The sequence below is a fragment of the Phyllobates terribilis genome, unplaced genomic scaffold (genome assembly GCF_046119375.1).
Source record: "Phyllobates terribilis strain yellow unplaced genomic scaffold, ASM4611937v1 Scaffold_7__3_contigs__length_470593459, whole genome shotgun sequence".
Lineage (NCBI taxonomy): Eukaryota > Metazoa > Chordata > Amphibia > Anura > Dendrobatidae > Phyllobates > Phyllobates terribilis.
Window position 1 is genome coordinate 38,022,676 of NW_027362767.1, and position 22,643 is coordinate 38,045,318.

Consider the following 22,643-nt stretch of genomic DNA (forward strand, 5'->3'; position numbering starts at 1 on the left):
TTGCCTTGTACCCATAGCAGTGCCTATTATAATTACACTATAACAGTGCCAGATACAGTGTCCCCACAGCAGTCCTTGCCTTGTACCCATAGCAGTGCCTATTATAATTACACTATAACAGTGCCAGATACAGTGTCCCCACAGCAGTCCTTGCCTTGTACCCATAGCAGTGCCTCTCTTGCTGACAACTTTATCTTCCAAAAGGTAGGGGAGAAAACAAGGGGATCTGCTACTTTGGATCTAATCCTTATAAACAGGGAGGAAATGGTTGAGGAGGTAAAGGTGGCTGGGACCCTAAGAGGCAGCGATCATGCTATTATAGAATTTTGGATAACTAGAGGAGGAAGACATGTGAAGACTCAGACTTCAAGGTTAGATTTTAGAAAGGCAGATTTTAAGAGACTCAGAAAGAGAATAGGAGGGATCCAATGGCTGGATGTCCTTAAGGACAAAAATGTCCAGGAAGGATGGGAAATTTTTAAAAATGAGATTCTCAAAGCACAATCGTTAACAATCCCGAAAAGTAGGAAGAATGGGAAGCATTTAAGGAAACCAGGATGGATGAACACAGAACTTAAACACATGCTAAAAAGAAAGAAAGAAATGTTTATTAAATGGAAAGAGGGAGGCATATCTAAAGAAGATTATAATGCAGTCTGCAGATCCTGCAGGGCACGTATCAGGTTAGCTAAAGCTGACAATGAATTAAGGCTTGCAAGAGATGTCAAAAGCAATAAAAAAGGATTTTGGGGGTATGTCAAAAGTAAAAGAAAAGTCAAAGATGCTATAGGATTTTTACAGGATGAAAATGGAGAAATGGTAAGAGAGGATGTTGAGAAGGCCGAACTTTTTAATTCCTATTTTGCATCTGTTTTCTCTCAGAAAGAAAATGTAACATCAACTGATCTTCACTGTCCTTTTAAAGGAATAGAGGAATCCAAGTTATCTGTAAACAGAAAGATTGTGAGGGAATATTTAGCTAACATAAATGAGTTCAAGTCTCCAGGTCCAGATGAATTACACCCCAGAGTACTGAAGGAGATCGTAGAAGAAATTTTAGAACCACTCTCCATAATCTTTGAAAATTCTTGGAGAACAGGAGAAGTCCCAGAAGACTGGAGAAGAGCAAATGTTGTTCCTATCTTCAAAAAGGGGAAGAAGGTGGACCCAGGGAACTATAGGCCGGTGAGTCTGACTTCTATACCAGGAAAGATATTTGAACAAATTATTAAACAACATGTATGTAAGTACATGGATAAGAATGAAGTGATTAACCAGAGTCAGCATGGGTTTGTAACTAGCAAGTCATGTCAGACTAACTTAATTTCCTTCTATGACAGAATCACTGACTGGGTGGATCAGGGAAATGCTGTAGATATAGTATATCTTGACTTCAGCAAAGCATTTGACAAAGTATCTCACACCATCCTTATTGAAAAAATGACCAAGTATGCAATGGACCAGGCAACTGTTAGGTGGATTCATAACTGGCTTAGTGATCGGACTCAAAGGGTGGTTGTAAATGGCTTCACATCCAGCTGGATGAATGTCTCAAGTGGGGCACCACAGGGCTCCGTCCTGGGACCTGTATTGTTCAACATCTTTATCAATGATTTAGATGAAGGAATTGAGGGTAAACTGATTAAATTTGCTGATGACACAAAGCTAGGAGGGATAGCTAATACTAGAGAAGAGAGAGAGAGGATTCAAAAAGACCTAAATAAACTGGAGCAGTGGGCAGCAACCAACAGAATGGTTTTTAACAGGGAAAAATGCAAAGTACTACATCTGGGCAATAAAAATGAAAAAAGCATATACAGAATGGGAGGAATAGAGCTAAGCAACAGTACATGTGAAAAAGACTTAGGTATACTAATAGATCATAGACTGAACATGAGTCAACAGTGTGATGCAGCAGCAAAAAAGGCAAATACAATTCTGGGATGTATTAACAGAAGCATACAGTCTAGATCACGTGAAGTCATTATCGGTCTTTTCTCCTCTTTGGTCAGACCTCATCTGGAATACTGTGTACAGTTTTGGGCACCACATTTTAAAAAAGACATAGACAAACTGGAGCAAGTTCAGAGAAGAGCGACCAGAATGGTGACTGGTCTGCAAACCATGTCCTATGAGGAACGGTTGCAGGATCTGGGAATGTTTAGCTGCAAAAAAGAAGACTGAGAGGAGACTTAATAGCTGTCTACAAATATGTCAAGGGCTGTCACATTGTAGAAGGATCATCTTTATTCTCATTTGCACAAGGAAAGACTAGAAGCAATGGGATGAAACTAAATGGGAGGAGACACAGATTAGATATTAGAAAAAACTTTTTGACAGTTAGGGTGATTAATGAGTGGAACAGGCTGCCACGAGAGGTGGTGAGTTCCCCTTCAATGGACGTCTTCAAACAGAGGCTGGACAGACATCTGTCTGAGATGATTTAGTGAATCCTGCTTTGAGCAGGGGGTTGGACCAGATGACCCAGGAGGTCCCTTCCAACTCTACCATTCTATGATTCTATGATTACGCTATAATAGTGCTAGATACAGTGTCCTCACAGCAGTCCTTGCCTTGTCCCCATAGCAGTGCCTATTATAATTACACTATAACAGTGCCAGATACAGTGTCCCCACAGCAGTGCTTGCCTTGTCCCCATAGCAGTGCCTATCATAATTACGCTATAACAGTGCTAGATACAGTGTCCTCACAGCAGTCCTTGCCTTGTCCCCATAGCAGTGCCTATCATAATTGCCTCATAACAATGCCAAATACATTGTCCTCACCGCAGTCCTTGCCTTGTTCCCATAGCCATGCCTATCATAATTCCCCTATAACAGTGCTAGATACAGTGTCCTCACAGCAGTCCGAGACTTGTCCCCATAGCAGTGCCTATCATAATAATCCTGTAATAGTGCCAGATACAGTGTCCTCACAGCAGTTATTCCTTGTCCCCATAGCAGTGCCTATCATAATTACCACATAACAGTGCCAGGTAGTGTCCTCACAGCAGTCCTTGCCTTTCCCCCATAGCAGTGCCTATGATAATTACCCTATAACAGTGCTAGATACAGCGTTCTCACAGCAGTCCTTGCCTTGTTCCCATAGCAGTGCCTATTATAATTACCCCATAACAATGCCAGATACATTGTCCTCACAGCAGTCCTTGCCTTGTCCCCATAGCAGTGCCTATCATAATTACCCTATAACAGTGCAAGATACAGTGTCCCCACAGCAGTCATTGACTTGTCCTCATAGCAGTGCCTATCATAATTACACTATAACAGTGCCAGACAGTGTCCTCACAGAAGTGCTTCCCTTGTCCCCATAGCAGTGCTTATCATAATTACCCCGTAACAGTGCCAAGTAGTGTCCTCACAGCAGTCCTTGCTTTGTCCCCATAGCAGTGCCTATCATGATTACCCTATAATAGTTTCAGATACTGCGTCCCCACAGCAGTCATTGACCTGTCCCCATAGCAGTGCCTATCATAATTACCCTATGACAGTGCCAGATACAGTTTCCTCACAGCAGTCATTGCCTTTCCCCCATAGCAGTGCCTATCATAATTGCCCTAAAACAGTGCCAAAGGCAGCATCCTCACAGCAGTCCTTGCCTTGTCCCCATAGCAGTGCCTATCATAATTACCCCATATGATTGCCGGATAGTGTCCCCACAGCAGTCCTTGCCTTTCCCCCAGAGCAGTGCCTATGATAATTACTCTATAACAGTGCTAGATACAGCATTCTCACAGCAGTCCTTGCCTTGTTCCCATAGCAGTGCCTATCATAATTACCCCATAACAATGCCAGATACAGTGTCCTCACAGAAGTCCTTGCCTTGTCCCCATAGCAGTGCTTATCATAATTACCCCATAACAGTGCTAGATACAGTGTCCTCACAGCAGTCCTTGCCTTGCCCCCTTAGCATTGCCTATGATAATTACACTATAACAGTGCCAGGTAGTGTCCTCACAGCAGTCCTTGCTTTGTCCCCATAGCAGTGCCTATCATAATTACCCTATAACTGTGCCAGACTCACAGCAGCCCTTGCCTTTCCCCCATAGCAGTGCCTATGATAATTACCCTATAACAGTGCTAGATACAGTGTTGTCACAGCAGTCCTTGCCTTGTTCCCATAGCAGTGCCTATCATAATTACTGTATAACAGTGCCAGATACAGTGTCCTCACAGCAGTGCTTGCCTTGTCCCCATAGCAGTGCCTATCATAATTACCCTATAAAAGTGCCAGATAGTGTCCTCACAGCAGTCCTTGCCTTGTCCCCATAGCCATGCCTATCATAATTACTCTATAACAGTGCCAGATACAGTGTCATCATAGCAGTCCTTGCCTTGCCCCCATAGCAGTGCCTATGATAATTACCCTATAACTGTGCTAGATACAGTGTCCTCACAGCAGTCCGAGCCTTGTCCCCATAGCTATGCCTATCATAATTATTCTATAACAGTGCCAGATACAGTGTCATCACAGCAGTCCTTGCCTTGCCCCCATAGCAGTGCCTATGATAATTACCCTATAACTGTGCTAGATACAGTGTCCTCACAGCAGTCCGAGCCTTGTCCCCATAGCAGTACCTATGATAATTACCCTATAACAGTGCCAGATATAGTGCCCTCACAGCAGAGCTTGCCTTGTCCCCGTAGCAGTGCCTATGATAATTACCCTATAAAAGTGCCAGATACAGTGTACTCACAGCAGTCCTTGCCTTGTCCTCATAACAGTGTCTATCATAATTACCCTATAACAGTGCTAGATACAGTGTCCTCACAGCAGTCCTTGCCTTGTCCCCATAGAAGTACCTATCATATTTTCGCTTTAACTGTGCCAGATACAGTGTCCTCACAGCAGTCCTTGCCTTGTACCCATAGCAGTGCCTATGATAATTACCCTATAACAGTGCCAGATACAGTGTCCTCACAGCAGTCCTTGCCTTCCCCCATAGCAGTGCCTATGATAATTACCCTATAAAAGTGCCAGATACAGTGTACTCACAGCAGTCCTTGCCTTGTCCCCATAGCAGTGTCTATGATAATTAACCTATAACAGTGCCAGATGCAGTGCCCTCACGGCAGTCCTTGCCTTGTCCCCATAGCAGTACCTATGATAATTACCCTATAACAGTGCCAGGTAGTGCCCTCACAGCAGAGCTTGCCTTGTCCCCGTAGCGGTGCCTATGATAATTACCCTATAAAAGTGCCAGATACAGTGTACTCACAGCAGTCCTTGACTTGTCCCCATAGCAGTGTCTATCATATTTACCCTATAACAGTGCCAGATACAATGTCCTCACTGTAGTCCTTGCCTTGTCCAAATAGCAGTGCCTATGATCATTACCCTATAACAGTGCCAGATGCAGTGTCCTCACAGCAGTCCTTGCCTTGTACCCATAGCCGTGCCTATCATAATTATCCTATAACATTGCCAGATACAGTGTCCTCACAGCTGTCCTTGCCTTGTCCCCATAGCAGTACCTATGATAATTAACCCCTTAACAGTGCCAGATACAGTGTCCTCACAGCAGTCCTTGCCTTGTCCCAATAGCAGTGCCTATCAAAATTACCCCATAACAATGCCAGATACATTGTCCTCACCGCAGTCCTTGCCTTGTCCCCATAGCCGTGCCTATCATAATTACCCTATAACAGTGCTAGATACAGTGTTCTCACCGCAGTCCTTGCCTTGTCCCCATAGCAGTGCCTATCATAATTACTCTATAACAGTGTCAGATACAGTGTCCCCACAGCAGCACTTGCCTTGTCCCCATAGCAGTGCCTATCATAATTATCCTATAACAGTGCCAGTTGCAGTGCCCTCACGGCAGTCCTTGCCTTGCCCCCATAGCAGTGCCTATGATAATTACCCTATAACAGTGCCATATATAGTGTCCTCACAGCAGTGTTTGCCTTGTGCCCGTAGCGGTGCCTATGATAATTACCATATAACAGTGCTAGAAACTGCATCCCCTCAGCAGTCCTAGCCTTGTCCTCATAGCAGTGCCTATCATGATAACCCTATAACAGCGCCAGATACATTGTCCTTACCGCAGTCCTTGCCTTGTCCCCATAGCAGTAACTATGATAATTAACATCATAACAGTGCCAGATAGTGTCCTTTACAGCAGTCCTTGCCTTGTCCCCATAGCAGGGCCTATCATAATTACCTTATAACAGTGCCAGACACAGTGTCCTCACAGCAGTCCTTGCCTTGTCCGCATTGTAGTGCCTATCATAATTACCCTAAAACAGTGCCAGAAGCAGCACCCTCACAGCAGTCCTAGCCTTGCCCCCAGAGCATTGCCTATCATAATTACCCTATAACAGTGTCAGATACAGTGTTCCCACAGCAGTCCTTGCCTTGTCCCCATAGCAATTCCTATGATAATTACCCTATAACAGTGCCAGATACAGTGTCCCCACAGCAGCACTTGCCTTCTCCCCATAGCAGTGCCTATCATAATTACTCTATAACAGTGCCAGATACAGTGTCCTCACAGCAGTCCTTGCCTTGTCTGCATTGTAGTGCCTATCATAATTACCCTAAAACAGTGCCAGAAGCAGCACCCTCACAGCAGTCCTTGCCTTGTCCCCAGAGCAGTGATTATCATATTTACCCCATAACAGTGCCAGATACAGTGTCCTCACAGCAGTCCTTGCCTTTCCCACATAGCAATGCCTATGATAATTACCCTTTAACAGTGCTAGATACAGCGTCCTCACAGCAGTCCTTGCCTTGTCCCCATAGCAGTGCCTATCATGATTACCCTATAAAAGTGCCAGATACAGTGTCCTCACAGCAGTCCTTGGCTTGTCCCCATAGCAGGGCCTATCATAATTACCTTATAACAGTGCCAGACACAGTGTCCTCACAGCAGTCCTTGCCTTGTCCGCATTGTAGTGCCTATCATAATTACCCTAAAACAGTGCCAGAAGCAGCACCCTCACAGCAGTCCTAGCCTTGCCCCCAGAGCATTGCCTATCATAATTACCCTATAACAGTGTCAGATACAGTGTTCCCACAGCAGTCCTTGCCTTGTCCCCATAGCAATTCCTATGATAATTACCCTATAACAGTGCCAGATACAGTGTCCCCACAGCAGCACTTGCCTTCTCCCCATAGCAGTGCCTATCATAATTACTCTATAACAGTGCCAGATACAGTGTCCTCACAGCAGTCCTTGCCTTGTCTGCATTGTAGTGCCTATCATAATTACCCTAAAACAGTGCCAGAAGCAGCACCCTCACAGCAGTCCTTGCCTTGTCCCCAGAGCAGTGATTATCATATTTACCCCATAACAGTGCCAGATACAGTGTCCTCACAGCAGTCCTTGCCTTTCCCACATAGCAGTGCCTATGATAATTACCCTGTAACAGTACCAGATACAGTGTCCTCACAGCAGTCCTTGCCTTGTCCCCATAGCAGTGCCTATCATGATTACCCTATAAAAGTGCCAGATACAGTGTCCTCACAGCAGTCCTTGGCTTGTACCCATAGCAGTGCCTATCATAATTACCCTATAACAATGCCAGATGTAGTGCCCTCACGCCAGTCCTTGCCCTGATCCCTTAGCAATGCCTATGATAATTACCCTATAACAGTGCCAGATATAGTGCCCTCACAGAAGTCCTTTCCTTGTCCCCATAGCAGTGCCTATCATAATTATCCTATAACAGTGCCAGGTGCAGCCCCCTTACAGTAGTCCTTGCCTTTCCCCCATAGCAGTGCCTATGATAATTACCCTATAGCAGTGCCAGATAGTGCCCTCACAGCTGTCCTTGCCTTGTCCCCATAGCATTGCTTATCATAATTACCCTATAATAGTTTCAGATGCAGCGTCCCCACAGCAGTCCTTGCCTTGTCCCCATAGCAGTGCCTATCATAATTACACTATAACAGTGCCAGATACAGTGTCCTCACAGAAGTCCATGCCTTGTCCCCATAGCAGTGCTTATCATAATTACCCCATAACAGTGCCAGGTAGTGTCCTCACAGCAGTCCTTGCCTTGCCCCCATAGCATTGCCTATCATAATTAACCTATAACAGTGTATGATACCGTGTTCCCACTGCAGTCCTTGTCTTGTCCCCATAGCAGTGCCTATGATAATTACCCTATAACAGTGCCAGATACAGTGACCCCACAGCAGCACTTGCCTTGTCCCCATAGCAGTGCCTATCATAATTACCCTATAACTGTGCCAGATACAGTTTCCTCACAGCAGTCCTTGCCTTGCCCCATAGCAGTGCCTATCAAAATAACACCATAACAGTGCCAGATACATTGTCCTCACAGCAGTTATTCCTTGTCCCCATAGCAGTGCCTATCATAATTACCGCATAACAGTGCCAGATACAGTGTCCTCACAGCAGTCCTTGCCTTGCCCCCATAGCAGTGCCTATCATAATTGCCCTAAAACAGTGCCAGAGGCAGCATCCTCACAGTAGTCCTTGCCTTGGTCCCATAGCAGTGCTTATCATAATTACCCCATAGCACTGCCGGATAGTGTCCCGACAGCAGTCTTTGCCTTTCCCCTATAGCAGTGCCTATAATTACCCTATAACAGTGCTAGATACAGCGTTCTCACAGCAGTCCTTGCCTTGTTCCTATAGCAGTGCCTTTGATAATTACCCTATAACAGTGCCAGATACAGTGTCCTCACAGCAGTCCTTGCCTTGTCCCCATAGCAGTGCCTATCCTAATTACCCCATAACAATGCCAGTTACATTGTCCTCACCGCAGTCCTTGCCTTGTCCCCATAGCCGTGCCTATCATAATTACCCTATAACTAGTGTTGAGCCACCCTCGTAGTGTTCAGGTTCGGTTCGGTTCGTCGAACACCTTAGAACACCGTCGAACACCGTTAAAACCAATGGCAGGCAAACAAAAACACATAGAAATACATAGAAAACACCTTCAAAGGTGTCCAAAAGCTGACAAACTGCTCAGAAGACGCTCTCTTTAAAAATCCGGCCGGCAATTCATCAGCGGCATACACCGGTACCCGACAATTTAGAACAGAATGAATAGAGCTTCACACATAGATTAGATAGATAGAAACATGTCAGTCACATATATATGAAGTACAGTGACAGTGTTGGTTACTGTACTTTTCATTTAGTGTAAAGGATTTATTTAAAAAAATAATAGTGTTTTCATGCACCGTCTCTTTAAAAAAGCCGGCCGGCAATTCGGCATCGGTACCCGACAATTTAGAACAGAAAGATAGAGCATCACACATAGATTAGATAGATAGAAACATGTCAGTCACATATATATCAAGTACAGTGATAGTGTTGATTACTGTACTTGTCATTTAGTGTTAAAATAAAGGATTTATTAAAAAAAAAAAAATTGGCGTGTGGTTCCCCGTAATTTTAGTCTCTAGCGGAGGTTAAGCAGACGGCTGGGGCAGATGTTTGAAGCCTGGGAAGGGGGTAATACCCACGGAGCTTCCCAGGCTACTAATATCAGCCCCCAGCTGAATACCTAGCCTTTACTACCTATTAAAATGGGGGACCCCAAAAAATTGACGTGGGGTCCCCCCTATTTTAATAGCTAGCAAAGGCTAGGCAGACAGCTGGGGGCTGATATTAATAGCCCAGGAAGGGTGCCATGAATATTGGCCCCCTCCCAGGCTAGAAACACCAGCCGTCAGCCATCCCAGAAATGGCGCATCCATAGGATGCGCCAATTCTGGCACTTAGCCTCGCTCTTCCCACTGACCTGTAGCGGTGGCAGTGGGGTAATAGGGTTGGGGTTGATGTCAGCTTGTAATGCCAGCTGACATCAAGCCCAGGTTAGTAATGGAGAGGCGTCTATAAGACACCCCCATTACTAACCCTATAGTCAAAGTTAAAAAAAACACAAACACCCAGAATAAAGTCCTTTAATTGAAATAAGCACACAATTCTTTATTGTTCTAAATTAAACCATACTCACCATCACGCCCATTCCAGCTGAAGCCAACGATCTCCTGCAATAAAAGAAAAATAATAAAGCAACATCATCCTTACCTTTCGATGGTTCCCAGGACAGCTCCAGCTCTGCTACATCAAGATGAAGGCTGGATCGCAGCAGAAAGCTGCCATCCAGCCTGTCATCCCGCAGACACTGAGAAGCGCAGGCATGCTTGCGCTCCTCAGTGTCAGGCTGTGACGGCATCCAGATGAGCCGAGGTCATGTCCAATGAACTCAGCTCACCTCATGCACGTCACTGACAGCGTGGGAAAATTCTCCTGCACTCAGCGCTTCAGTGTGAGAATTTTCCCACGCTGTCAGTGACGTGCATGAGGTGAGTTCATGTCCAATGAACTCAGCTCACCTCATGCACGTCACTGACAGCGTGGGAAAATTCTCCTGCACTCAGCGCTTCAGCGTGAGAATTCTCCCACGCTGTCAGTGACGTGCATGAGGTGAGCTCATGTCCAATGAACTCAGCTCACTTCATGGACGTCACTGACAGCGTGGGAAAATTCTCCTGCACTCAGCGCTTCAGCGTGAGAATTCTCTCACGCTCACTGCAAGAGCAGGAGAATTTTCCCACGCTGTCAGTGACGTGCATGAGGTGAGCCGAGTTAATTGGACATGACCTCGGCTCATCTGGATGCCGTCACAGCGAGACACTGAGGAGCGCAAGCATGCCTGCGCTTCTCAGTGTGTGCGGCATGGGAAGCTGGATGGCAGCTTTCTGCTGCGATCCAGCCTGTTATGTGAATGTAGCAGAGCTGAAGCCGTCGTGGGAACCATGGAAAGGTAAGGATGATGTTGCTTTATTATTTTATTTTTATTGCAGAAGACAATGGCTTCAGCTGGAATGGGCGTGATGGTAAGTATGGTTTCATTTAGAACAATAAAGAATTGTGTGTTTATTTCAATTAAAGGACTATTCTGGGTGTTTGTGTTTTTTTTTAACTTTGACTATGGGGTTAGTAATGGGGGTGTCTTATAGACGCCTCTCCATTACTAACCTGGGCTTGATGTCAGCTGGCATTATAAGCTGACATCAACCCCAGCCCTATTACCCCACTGCCACCGCTACAGGGCTGTGGGAAGAGCGAGGCTAAGTGCCAGAATTGGCGCATCCTATGGACGCCATTTCTGGGGCGGCTGACGGCTGGTGTTTCTAGCCTGGGAGGGGGCCAATATTCATGGCACCCTTCCTGGGCTATTAATATCAGCCCCCAGCTGTCTGCCTAGCCTTTGCTAGCTATTTAAATAGGGGGGACCCCACGTCATTTTTTTGGGCGGGTCCCCCATTTTAATAGCTAGTAAAGGCTAGGTATTTAGCTGGGGGCTGATATTAGTAGCCTGGGAAGCTCCGTGGGTATTACCCCCTTCCCAGGCTTCAAACATCTGCCCCAGCCGTCTGCTTAACCTCCGCTAGAGCCTATAATTACAGGGAACCCCACGCCAATTTTTTTTTTAATAAATCCTTTATTTTAACACTAAATGACAAGTACAGTAATCAACACTGTCACTGTACTTATTATATATGTGACTGACATGTTTCTATCTATCTAATCTATGTGTGATGCTCTATTCTTTCTGTTCTATATGGTCGGATACCGGTGTATGCCGCTGCTGAATTGCCGGCTTTTCATGTTTCACTGTTGGCACTGTTCCCATCGATTTGGGCAACCACTGTAATGCCACAACCACCATGGCTGTGGCATTACAGTGAGTGGCAGACAATCCCTGCATGATTGGTGCTCTAAATAGTGCCAGACATGCAGGACACGCTTTTGGTGCACGAACAGTTATCGAACATAACCTCGAACAGCCGAATTTTTTGCAAATCATTCGGGTTCGTCGAACAACTCGAACACCGCCCAAAACAGCTCGAATTTGAGATTGGCGAACAGTTCTAGTCGAACACCGCTCATCTCTACCTATAACACTGCTAGATACAGTGTCCTCACAGCAATCCTTGCCTTGTCCATATAGCAGTGCCTATGATAATTACCTTATAACAGTGCCAGATACAGTGTCCTCACAGCAGTCCTTGCCTTGTCCAAATAGCAGTGTCTATGATAATTACCTTATAACAGTGCCAGATACAGTGTCCTCACAGCAGTCCTTGCCTTGTCCAAATAGCAGTGTCTATGATAATTACCTTATAACAGTACCAGATACAGTGTCCTCACAGCAGTCCTTGCCTTTCCCACATAGCAATGCCTATGATAATTACCCTATAACAGTGCCAGATACAGTGTCCTCACAGCAGTCCTTGCCTTGTCCATATAGCAGTGCCTATGATAATTACCTTATAACAGTGCCAGATACAGTGTCCTCACAGCAGTCGTTGCCTTGTCCAAATAGCAGTGTCTATGATAATTACCCTATAACAGTGCCAGATACAGTGTCCTCACAGCAGTCCTTGCCTTTCCCACATAGCAATGCCTATGATAATTACCCTATAACAGTACCAGATACAGTGTCCTCACAGCAGTCCTTGCCTTGTCCAAATAGCAGTGCCTATGATAATTACCCTATAACAGTGCCAGATACAGTGTCCTCACAGCAATCCTTGCCTTGCCTCCATAGCAGTGCCTATGATAATTACCCTAAAACAGTGCCAGAAGCAGCACCCTCACAGCAGTCCTTGCCTTATCCCCATAGCAGTGCTTATCATATTTACCCCATAACAGTGCTAGATACAGCGTCCTCACAGCAGTCCTTGGTTTGTACCCATAGCAGTGCCTATCATAATTACCCTATAACAGTGCCAGATGCAGCGCCCTCACGCCATTTCTTGCTCTGCTCCCATAGCAATGCCTATGATAATTACCCTATAACAGTGCCAGATATAGTGCCCTCACAGAAGTCCTTTCCTTGTTCCCATACCAGTGCCTATCATAATTATCCTATAACAGTGCCAGGTGCAGCCCCCTTACAGTAGTCCTTGCCTTTCCCCCATAGCAGTGCCTATGATAATTACCCTATAACAGTGCCAGATAGTGCCCTCACAGCAGTCCTTGCCTTGTCCCCATAGCAGTATCTATCATAACTACCCTATAATAGTGCCAGATGCAGCACCCGCACAGCAGTCCTTGGCTTGTCACCATTGCAGTTCCTATAGTGACCCTATAACAGTGCCAGATACAGTTTCCTCACAGCAGTCCTTGCCTTGTCCCCATAGCAGTGCCTATAATTACCCTATAACAGTGCCAGATATCGCACCCTCACATCAGTCCTTGCCTTGTCCACATAGCAGTGCCTATAATGACCGTATAACAGTGCCAGATACAGCACCCTCACATCAGTCCTTGCCTTGTCCACATAGCAGTGCCTATCATAATTTTCCTATAACAGTGCCATACTTGAGGTATACACAAAGAGGGCATTCCCATCAACAATGTACCCTGACACAATGCCACCTGTACCAGTGCCATTCAAAGTGTTCCTGTGGCGCCCTGCTGCGCTTGGAGCCACAGATCCTAGAGGGGTGCATGAATGGATTCCTCCACAAGAGGCCCCCACAGCACACACACACCTCCACCTTCCACCTCAGACCACCAGAGGGAGCCCGTTAGGGATATAAAAAGGGAAGGTGGAGCTAGGCAGTTCAGTCTGGAGTGGACAGAGAGTCAAGTCTGTTGAGAGAGTCCTACAGTAGTTAAGCCTGAGAGAGGTCAGCCTGCAGTGGAGCCCAGTCCAGACTCAGTTGCAGCTCAGGATAGTGAGCTTAAGGTGTGCCGACGCCATAAAAGCGGTGAAGCGCGGCAAGCTGGCGCTAGTATCTGTAGCCTAGCTAGGGCCTTGAGCGAGGCCGAAGGCTAGAGGAGAGAGTAGCATTGGGGGCAGAGGAGCTGTACAAGCTCACCCCAGAAAACAAATACCGGACACCGGGTCCACGTCTACAGGGTTGTATATCCCCCTGTAGAGACAACCGGAGACCCCTGGAAGACTTCAAGTCCCAGGATCACCCAAGAGCTGATACGTAACAGAGCCAGGAGTCACGGAGGCCCCGCAAGCTGGGAGTGTGTACTCCAAGAGAAGGCCCTACCACAAAGGCAGCCAGTGCAGGACAGAAACAAAGTTAGGCCTAGCTCCAGGCAGGTCAGAAACTTACTACACAAAGGCAAGAAACAGGAGGCCCTATGCCCGCTCACTGGGGAGAATCCTAATGTGCACCCCTCACCCTACAGTGCTTCGGATTGTGCCTTGAATACCATCAGTAAAAGGTACTGAAGTGACTATCGTGTCTGTCCCTGTTCTTACTCTGACCCGGCTGGGTCCCTTCTGTCCCTGCACCCTTTCATCTACGCTGCCCTGAGGCCTAGCTCCACCTTTGGGGAGCTATACCACGCAAGCTGCCTTAACACCGGCCTCAGTGGGCTGCCGCAGCGCTGGTGATCCTCACCAGACACCACAGGTGGCGTCACAAACTTTTATATAATCATCCACCCTTTTAAAGAGAGGCCCAGGGTATGGGCCCGGGAGCCGACCACCGCGACGTCCCCCAAGACTAACAATAAGGCCCGGGCGCCGAGTTCTCCCCATCCCCTGGGCGCAACAGTTCTCTTCCCTGGATTCACAAACAGGATTCCGTGCCCGCTGCAACGACGGAGTGTTATGCCCGTTGCCACCGGGTACTGCCTTTAATCAAAAACTGTGTATTAAACTGTGGGGAAGATTGCCGCCATTGTTGGGCCGCCGAGCGGGAAGAAGGGCATAATCGCGGGAAACTGAGGGGCGTACTTGCAAAAGCGCGCGAAGCCCCGGACACGCCCCACGCCTCGACGTCAAACCAGGAAGCGCGAGGTCCTGGAAGGAGCGTCGCTGAACGATCTGACGTAGGACGCAAGTGACATAAGGTCCTGAAGAAGACTGTCATCTGCGGAGCTGCGGCCTACCGGAAGAAAAGAAAAGAAGGTAGGCCACGGTTCGCTAGGGGGGCGTCAGAATGTCCGAAGAGCAGCACAATACCGGAATACCGGTTAACGGCCCTGATGTTCAACCCGAGCTCGACACCGAGCAGGCCGAAGCAGCCGCTCCACCAGCAGGGCCTGTAATCCCTGTCATACCCATGGCCCTACCGTACATCCCTGGAGCGAAGTGGCTCCCCCAGTACAGCGTCAAACCAGATACCCTGTCTGGATTTAAACGGAAAATATACGGTATACTGGACATGTACTCTATGACAGGCAAGCAAAGAGCCGCTGTGGTATTAGGACAATTGACTGGTGCTGCGGAACGAGAAGTAGAAACCTGGTCGGCCGCAGCCCAGGAGTCAGTGTCCGCAATCTTTAAAAAGTTACAGACTGTCTTTGAGAATCGTACTGAGACAGACCTCCGGATGAGGTTCTACAACTGCTCTCAGCAACCGGAGGACAGTGTTCAGGACTATGCCTGGCGTTTACAAGGGGCCCTGCGAGCTCTGAAACAGGTTAGTCCAACCAGCATCAATGATGAAAATAAAATGCTGAAAGAACAGTTCATCCGGGGACTGAGGTCCCAAGAGAAGAGCAGGACAGTGCGTTGGTGGTCCCTGGATGATCCAGATGCCACCTTTGACACCCTTAAGGAAATGGCTATAAAAGGACTGCAGCCCCTGGAAACAACTGCTATCCAATGTTACCAGGGTGCGGCCACCCCAGTACCCGCAGCATCCACCTTTTCCCCGGTGGCTGCTGAGGCTAAGGTGCAAGCAACGTCCCCTAGTGAGCTGGACAGCCTGCGCTCTGAAGTGCATCAGTTGAGCAAAACTCTGACCACTGTACTGAATGCCCTGCAGCTGCGGTCGGAGCCCGAGGAAGAAGGAAGGATCCTGCTAGCCGACAGCCCTGAGGATGTCGCCTGGATGAGAAGGAGGAAGAGGACAACGCCACCCCCTGGGAGGATCAGCAACCAACGCCGTCCAACGAGGGACCCTGTCTGCCACCACTGCCACAAGTCCGGCCACACCATCCAGAGCTGTCCTTTAAACGAGAAAACCCTGGGGCCAAGGTCCGACACCCAGGAGTAAATTCCCCAGGCCCCTCAGACTGGTACAGCAGGTTCGTGGGAGGAAGACCTTTCCTGTCCATTGTGCTGGACGGCATCCCGACACATGCTCTCCTAGACACAGGATCTCAGGTAACCATCATGCCTGATGTCCTCTACAGAAGGTTCTGGTCCATGGACCATCTACGCCCTCCAGCTCAAATCTTTCCATTTATGCCTCAAACGGCCTCCCCCTTAACCTAGTCAGGGTTAAGGATGTGGCAGTGAAGATGGGGAGAGTGGAACTGAAGGACCAGGGACTAATTGTAGTAGAGACTAATCCTGATGATACCAATTTGTATATGGTACTTGGCACTAATATTGTTGGTAACTGTTTGGGAGAAGTTGTGTTCTTGCTCCAATAGATAGCTGACACCGCCAGACCAGGGAAGAGGAGGGCGCTGCAGAAGGAGATCCGAGTCCTGATGTACCAGCAGCAAGTAAAGCTATCCGGTGGTGAGATTGGTAATGTGCGGGTAACAGACCCCATACCCATTGTGATTCCCCCAATGAGTGAAATGCTTATCTGGTGTAGAGCAGCAATAGGTCTTAAAGGACGGAGCTACCAGGCGGTAGTAGAACTCCTTAGATCAGAGCACAGACCTACACTCTTAACTGCCAGAGGGGTAGTGGATGTACGCAATGGGAGGGTGCCCGTCCGTCTTCTCAACTATGGGGAAGACAAGGTTGCCAAGTTACATGCTGTAAATAACAACTCCATTCACACGGCGGAGTCCTTAACCTCACCAGACGAAGTGGAGGATAATGACCCTGCAACCCAGGTGGAGGAGTGGTGTCAACAGCTCCATGTTGGGACAGACACCACTCCTGCCCATCAAAAACAGGGTGTACACCGGGTGGTTCAGGAATACACGCAGGTATTCAGTAAGCACCCACTTGACTTTGGGAGGATTAAGGGGGTTCAACACCATATCCCCACAGGTGACCATCCACCCATCAAAGAACATTACAGGCCTATACCACCAGCACACTACCAGAAAGCCAAGGAAAGGTTGCACGACATGAAGAGGGCAGGGGTAGTGAGGGATAGTTGTAGTCCCTGAGCAGCTCCCCTAGTGCTAGTCAAGAAAAAGGATGGAAGCATGAGAATGTGTGTAGATTACAGACAAGTAAATCGCATTACACATAAAGATGCATACCCTTTACCACGTATAGAGGAATCCCTGTCTGCCTTAAAGTCTGCAAATTACTTTTCCACCCTTGACCTCACTAGTGGGTACTGGCAAGTAGCTGTGGCTGAGGAGGATCGGGAGAAGACGGCCTTCACTACCCCGATGGGACTCTGCGAGTTCAATAGTATGCCGTTTGGACTCTGCAACGCCCCCGGAACGTTCCAGAGATTGATGGAGTGCTGCCTGGGACACCACAACTTCGAGACTGTGTTACTATACCTAGATGACGTGATAGTGTACTCCAAGACGTATGAGGACCACTTGAAGCACCTGGCAGAGGTATTTGAGTCACTGTCCCGATACGGGATGAAGCTGAAGCACTCAAAGTGCCACCTGCTCAAGAGAAAGGTACAGTACCTGCGTCACATTGTCAGCCCAGAAAGGGTAGCACCAGACCCGGAGAAAGTCACTGCCATCCAGAAATGGCTGGAGCCGAAGAGCCTCAAGGAGGTGCGTCAGTTTCTGGGACTAGTAGGATACTACCGGAGGTTTGTAAAAGACTACACTAAGAAAGCAGCCCCTCTGCAAGACCTCCTGGTAGGACAGTCCCCCAAAGGCAGAAATCCCCCATTCCACTGGGGTAAGGAGCAAGCAGAGTCATTTCAGGAGATGAAGGAGATCCTGACAGGCGATGAGATCCTAGCCTACCCTGACTACAGCCAACCGTTCCTGCTGTATACTGATGCCAGCAACGAAGGACTGCGAGCTGTCCTAAGTCAGAAGCAGAATGGCTAAGAGAAAGTGATCGCATACGCGAGCAGGAAGCTCCGCCTGACCGACAGGAACTATAGCAGCTTCAAGTTAGAGTTCCTGGGCCATCACTGAAAGGTTCAAGCACTATCTAGCCTCCAGTAAGTTCACTGCCTTCACTGATAACAACCCTTTGACTCATCTTGAAACAGCCAAGTTAGGAGCCTTGGAGCAACGATGGATGGCTCGGCTGTCAAACTACCAATTTACAATTAAATACCGGGCGGGCCGCAAGAACGCCAATGCTGATGCCCTGTCCAGGATGCCTCACCAGTCAGACACAGAGGAAGAAGTGGATGACATGGAAGAGATTGAGCTACCTGCCTTTCACCGGAATGGGATGATCCACGAGCAACGAGCCTCCAGGAGGCAGCGTGGGAAGTCGTTAAACCCTTTGCCTCACCACAGCTGGAAGGAGACCCAGGACAGTGACCCGGTTGTCAGCCGTATCAAGGAGCTGATAACCTAAGAAGGTTCCTCCCTGGAAAAGGATGCGTCTCTGCAAGCGAAGCAGCTGTGGAACGAGAGAAGCGGGCTGTTTATCTACCGTGAGAAGCTGTGCCGGAGGTACGTCAATCCGAAAACCCATGAGATGGTATGGCAGATAGTGGTCCCCAAGACAGACATCCAAATGGTGTTGGAGGCCTACCATGATCAGGCGGGGCACTTTGGCTGGAAGAAGCTAGAGACCCTGCTGAAGTGTCGATTCTACTGGGTAGGAATGCGCAGCTCCATTGAGCAGTGGTGACGAAACTGTGGACCTGTAGTCTCAGAAGAAAAGACTACAGCAGCCAGAAGGCACCCCTGCAACCCATCAAGACGACTCGACCCCTGGAGATCGTGGCCCTGGACCATGTCAAGCTTTCCCCCAGCAGGTCAGGGTACTCCTATGCCCTGACCATAGTGGGTCACTACTCCAGGTTCCTGGCGGTCGCCCCTGTCAAAGACCTGACGGCAGAGACAGCAGCAAAAACGTTCCAGGCGTGTTTCTGTAGACCCCATGGATACCCTGAGCAGGTGCTGACAGACCAAGGCCCGGCCTTCGAGGCTGAGTTGTTCAAGGAGTCCTGCCATCTCTACGGGTGTAAGAAGATAAGAACTACACCATACCACCCACAAACCAACGGTCTCTGTGAAAAGATGAATAACATCATCATCGACCTGCTGAAGACCATACCACTAGAGGAGAGAAACCAGTGGCCAGACCAGCTACCTGAACTAGTAGATCTGTACAATCACATACCAGTAAGTTCCACCAACTGCACTCCGGCATATCTCATGTGGGCAAGACCAGGAAAGCTGCCCATGGACCTGCAGCTTGGTGTTGTAGAACCAGAAGCGGATGTGACCACTGAGGACTGGGACACGGCCAGACAGGAGCAGTACAGACGAGTACAAGCCTGTGTTGAAGACAGTCTCACTCGGGCAAGAGACAAGCAAGAAGCTCAATACAACAGAGGTGCCCAAGCAGAACCCTTGACACCTATTGAAGTAGTGTTAAAAAGGAAGAGAAGAAACCACAAACTTGATGACCAGTGGGAGAGAGAACCCTACACTGTGTTGAATTCAAGATTTGATAACAGAAAGACCTGCTTAATTAGTAGAGATGGAGGAAGAACGACTGCAACAGTATCCAGGGACCATCTGAAGTTGTGTCCAGGTCTGCTAAAGCCCAAGAGGAAGTGCCTCTCACCGTACCGGAGGAGCCTAAAGAAGCAGTAATACACACTGACTTAGGAGATTTCCCGGCAGATTGGCCCCAACTAAGAGGAGCAGTAGTCATCCCTGTAATCACCTTCTACCCAAAGCAAGAAGAACCTGTAAGTGCTGCGGAAGAGCCTGCTCAAGAAGAATTCCCAGACGAAGGATCCCCGGCTGGTGCAGAGCAAGAAGGCCCAGCTAATGGTATACTTGCCAGTCCCGCAGAGAGGCCAAGGCAGTCTAGCAGCCCCTCCACGCCTAGTACTGACAGAATGGGAAGTAGTGCAAATACTAGTGCCTCACGCATCCCAGTACCACGCAGATCCATACGTAGTACCAAAGGTCAGATCCCTGTCAGATACACTGAGTAAAATAGTTAAACTTCTGACAAGTGTAGATAGTTACCCCTGGGGTATTATATAGCATTGTATTGTATATTGCCATGTATTCATTGCCTTTTATATGCATTTAACTTATATTTTTGCCTTGCAATGGACAATTTAAGTGATACGGACACTTCCCTTGTTACATACAGAACTTTGTGACTGAGGACTATGTGCAGCCCAAAAACTATTTCTTGTAAATATTTGCATTCCCTGGAGTGCTCCTCTAGGTGACCTCAGAAGTAAAACCTGTCTGGAGTGGCTCTTCTCGAGGTCCAGCTCGGGATCTTCATGCCCTGCAGCCACCCCAGGGCCTACGTTGAGGGTTTGGGACAGGTCCCTCAAGCTACCAGGTACTCTGCACTGTGAGATGGACATCCTTTCAGGGAACCTCACCAAAAGAGACTTAAATTCTGGGGTTGCTTATGGTCAATATGTATATATTTGCTATTTATAATGTTATATGCAACATTTAAGAATGTGCCTCCCATAAAGGGAAGATTGTTATGGTTCATGTTTATTCAAAATGTACTTCAGCCCGGGAGTGCTGAGCTTTGCTAGGGGGGAATGTGGCACCCTGCTGCGCTTGGAGCCACAGATCCTAGAGGGGTGCATGAATGGATTCCTCCACAAGAGGCCCCCACAGCACACACACACCTCCACCTTCCACCTCAGACCACCAGAGGGAGCCCGTTAGGGATATAAAAAGGGAAGGTGGAGCTAGGCAGTTCAGTCTGGAGTCGACAGAGAGTCAAGTCTGTTGAGAGAGTCCTGCAGTAGTTAAGCCTGAGAGAGGTCAGCTTGCAGTGGAGCCCAGTCCAGACTCAGTTGCAGCTCAGGATAGTGAGCTTAAGGTGTGCCGACGCCATAAGAGCGGTGAAGCGCGGAAAGCTGCCGCTAGTGTGTGTAGCCTAGTTAGGGCCTTGAGTGAGGCCGAAGGCTAGAGGAGAGAGTAGCATTGGGGGCAGAGGAGCTGTACAAGCTCACCCCAGAAAACAAATACCGGACACCGGGTCCGCGTCTTCAGGGTCGTATATCCCCCTGTAGAGACAACCGGAGACCCCTGGAAGACTTCAAGTCCCAGGATCACCCAAGAGCTGATACGTAACAGAGCCAGGAGTCACGGAGGCCCCGCAAGCTGGGAGTGTGTACTCCAAGAGAAGGCCCTACCACAAAGTCAGCCGGTGCAGGACAGAAACAAAGTTAGGCCTAGCTCCAGGCAGGTCAGAAACTTACTACACAAAGGCAAGAAACAGGAGGCCCTATACCCGCTCACTGAGGAGAATCCTAATGTGCACCCCTCACCCTACAGTGCTTCTGATTGTGCCTTGAATACCATCAGTAAAAGGTACTGAAGTGATTATCGTGTCTGTCCCTGTTCTTACTCTGACCCGGCTGGGTCCCTTCTGTCCCTGCATCCTTTCATCTACGCTGCCCTGAGGCCTAGCTCCACCTGTGGGGAGCTATACCACGCAAGCTGCCTTAACACCGGCCTCAGTGGGCTGCCGCAGCGCTGGTGATCCTCACCAGACACCACAGGTGGCGTCCCAAGCTTTTAAATAATCATCCACCCTTTTAAAGAGAGGCCCAGGGTATGGGCCCGGGAGCCGACCACCGCGACGTCCCCCAAGACTAACAACAAGGCCTGGGCGCCGAGTTCTCCCCATCCCCTGGGCTCGACATTCCTATAGCAGTGCCAGCTGCTGTTCTTTAATGATCCAGCTTTCTAAATATAAAAGCCCCCTACTAGAGACGGACACGTTTGGAAACTGTGAGATAATTGCACCTTCTCCACTATGAAAAGTTTTGAAAAAGTTTTAAGACTTTTTGTTATCTTTGTACTTGTCATTGAGAAAGTCAGAAGCATTGATGATGGTCCCTAGTGTCCACTATACCCTCCCGCCAATCAATGGTGTCCGCGGGGCTTCCTGCTCACGGACCCTCACACAGAATGTCCTGATGGGGTCATAACATTATGTAACTCTCTTCCTGTACAGGATTTCCCGTAACGTATGGGGCAGCTGATCCGCAGGGACAGAAGCCAAATGTACCTTATCGTGCGGAGGAAGTAAATATTTCAGACATCGGCACAGGATTCCTGTAGACTTCATGATGGCGTTGAACGCTGTATTCTTCATCAGCCAGTTTTTGGTGATTATCTTATGAAATTGTGGCTGTGGAAGACAGAGACACATGTAAGGGAAGAGGATTGTGTTGGAATGTGACCAATAGACGCAGCCGTACCGGACAGTGATCTGCAAATGTGACTCCTGGCAAAGACCAACAGAGACCCTGAACTTTGCATGGTACATGGACCACCATCTTCTCAGGTGGTCATGGGTGACGCATTGCTTTTTCCTCTGTCTCTGGCAAGCTATAAGCTATAACCTACTAAGATGGCAACTATGGCGTCCAGCACACACAGCCACATGATCACGGTCCAAGACCATGGGCTCCTGTCGCTGGGCTCCTGGCTCCTGTCGCTGGGCTCCTGTCGCTGGGCTCCTGTCGCTGGGCTACTGTCGCTGGGCTCCTGTCGCTGGGTTCCTGTCGCTGGGCTCCTGTCGCTGGGCTCCTGTCGCTGGGCTCCTGTCGCTGGGCTCCTGTCGCTGGGT

At 48.4% G+C, this 22,643-nt stretch overlaps 1 protein-coding gene across 3 annotated transcripts in view; it reads right to left on the bottom strand.

Annotated features, from left to right (window-relative positions):
• EXOC3L4 (exocyst complex component 3 like 4) overlaps positions 1-22,643 on the bottom strand; it is a 485,609-nt gene that overhangs the window by 16,891 nt on the left and 446,075 nt on the right. For all 3 annotated transcript variants that reach the window (XM_073638363.1, XM_073638360.1, XM_073638361.1), the window contains one exon: positions 22,080-22,202. In XM_073638363.1, the coding sequence (XP_073494464.1) occupies positions 22,080-22,202 (123 nt within the window). The remainder of the gene's footprint in view (positions 1-22,079; positions 22,203-22,643) is intronic.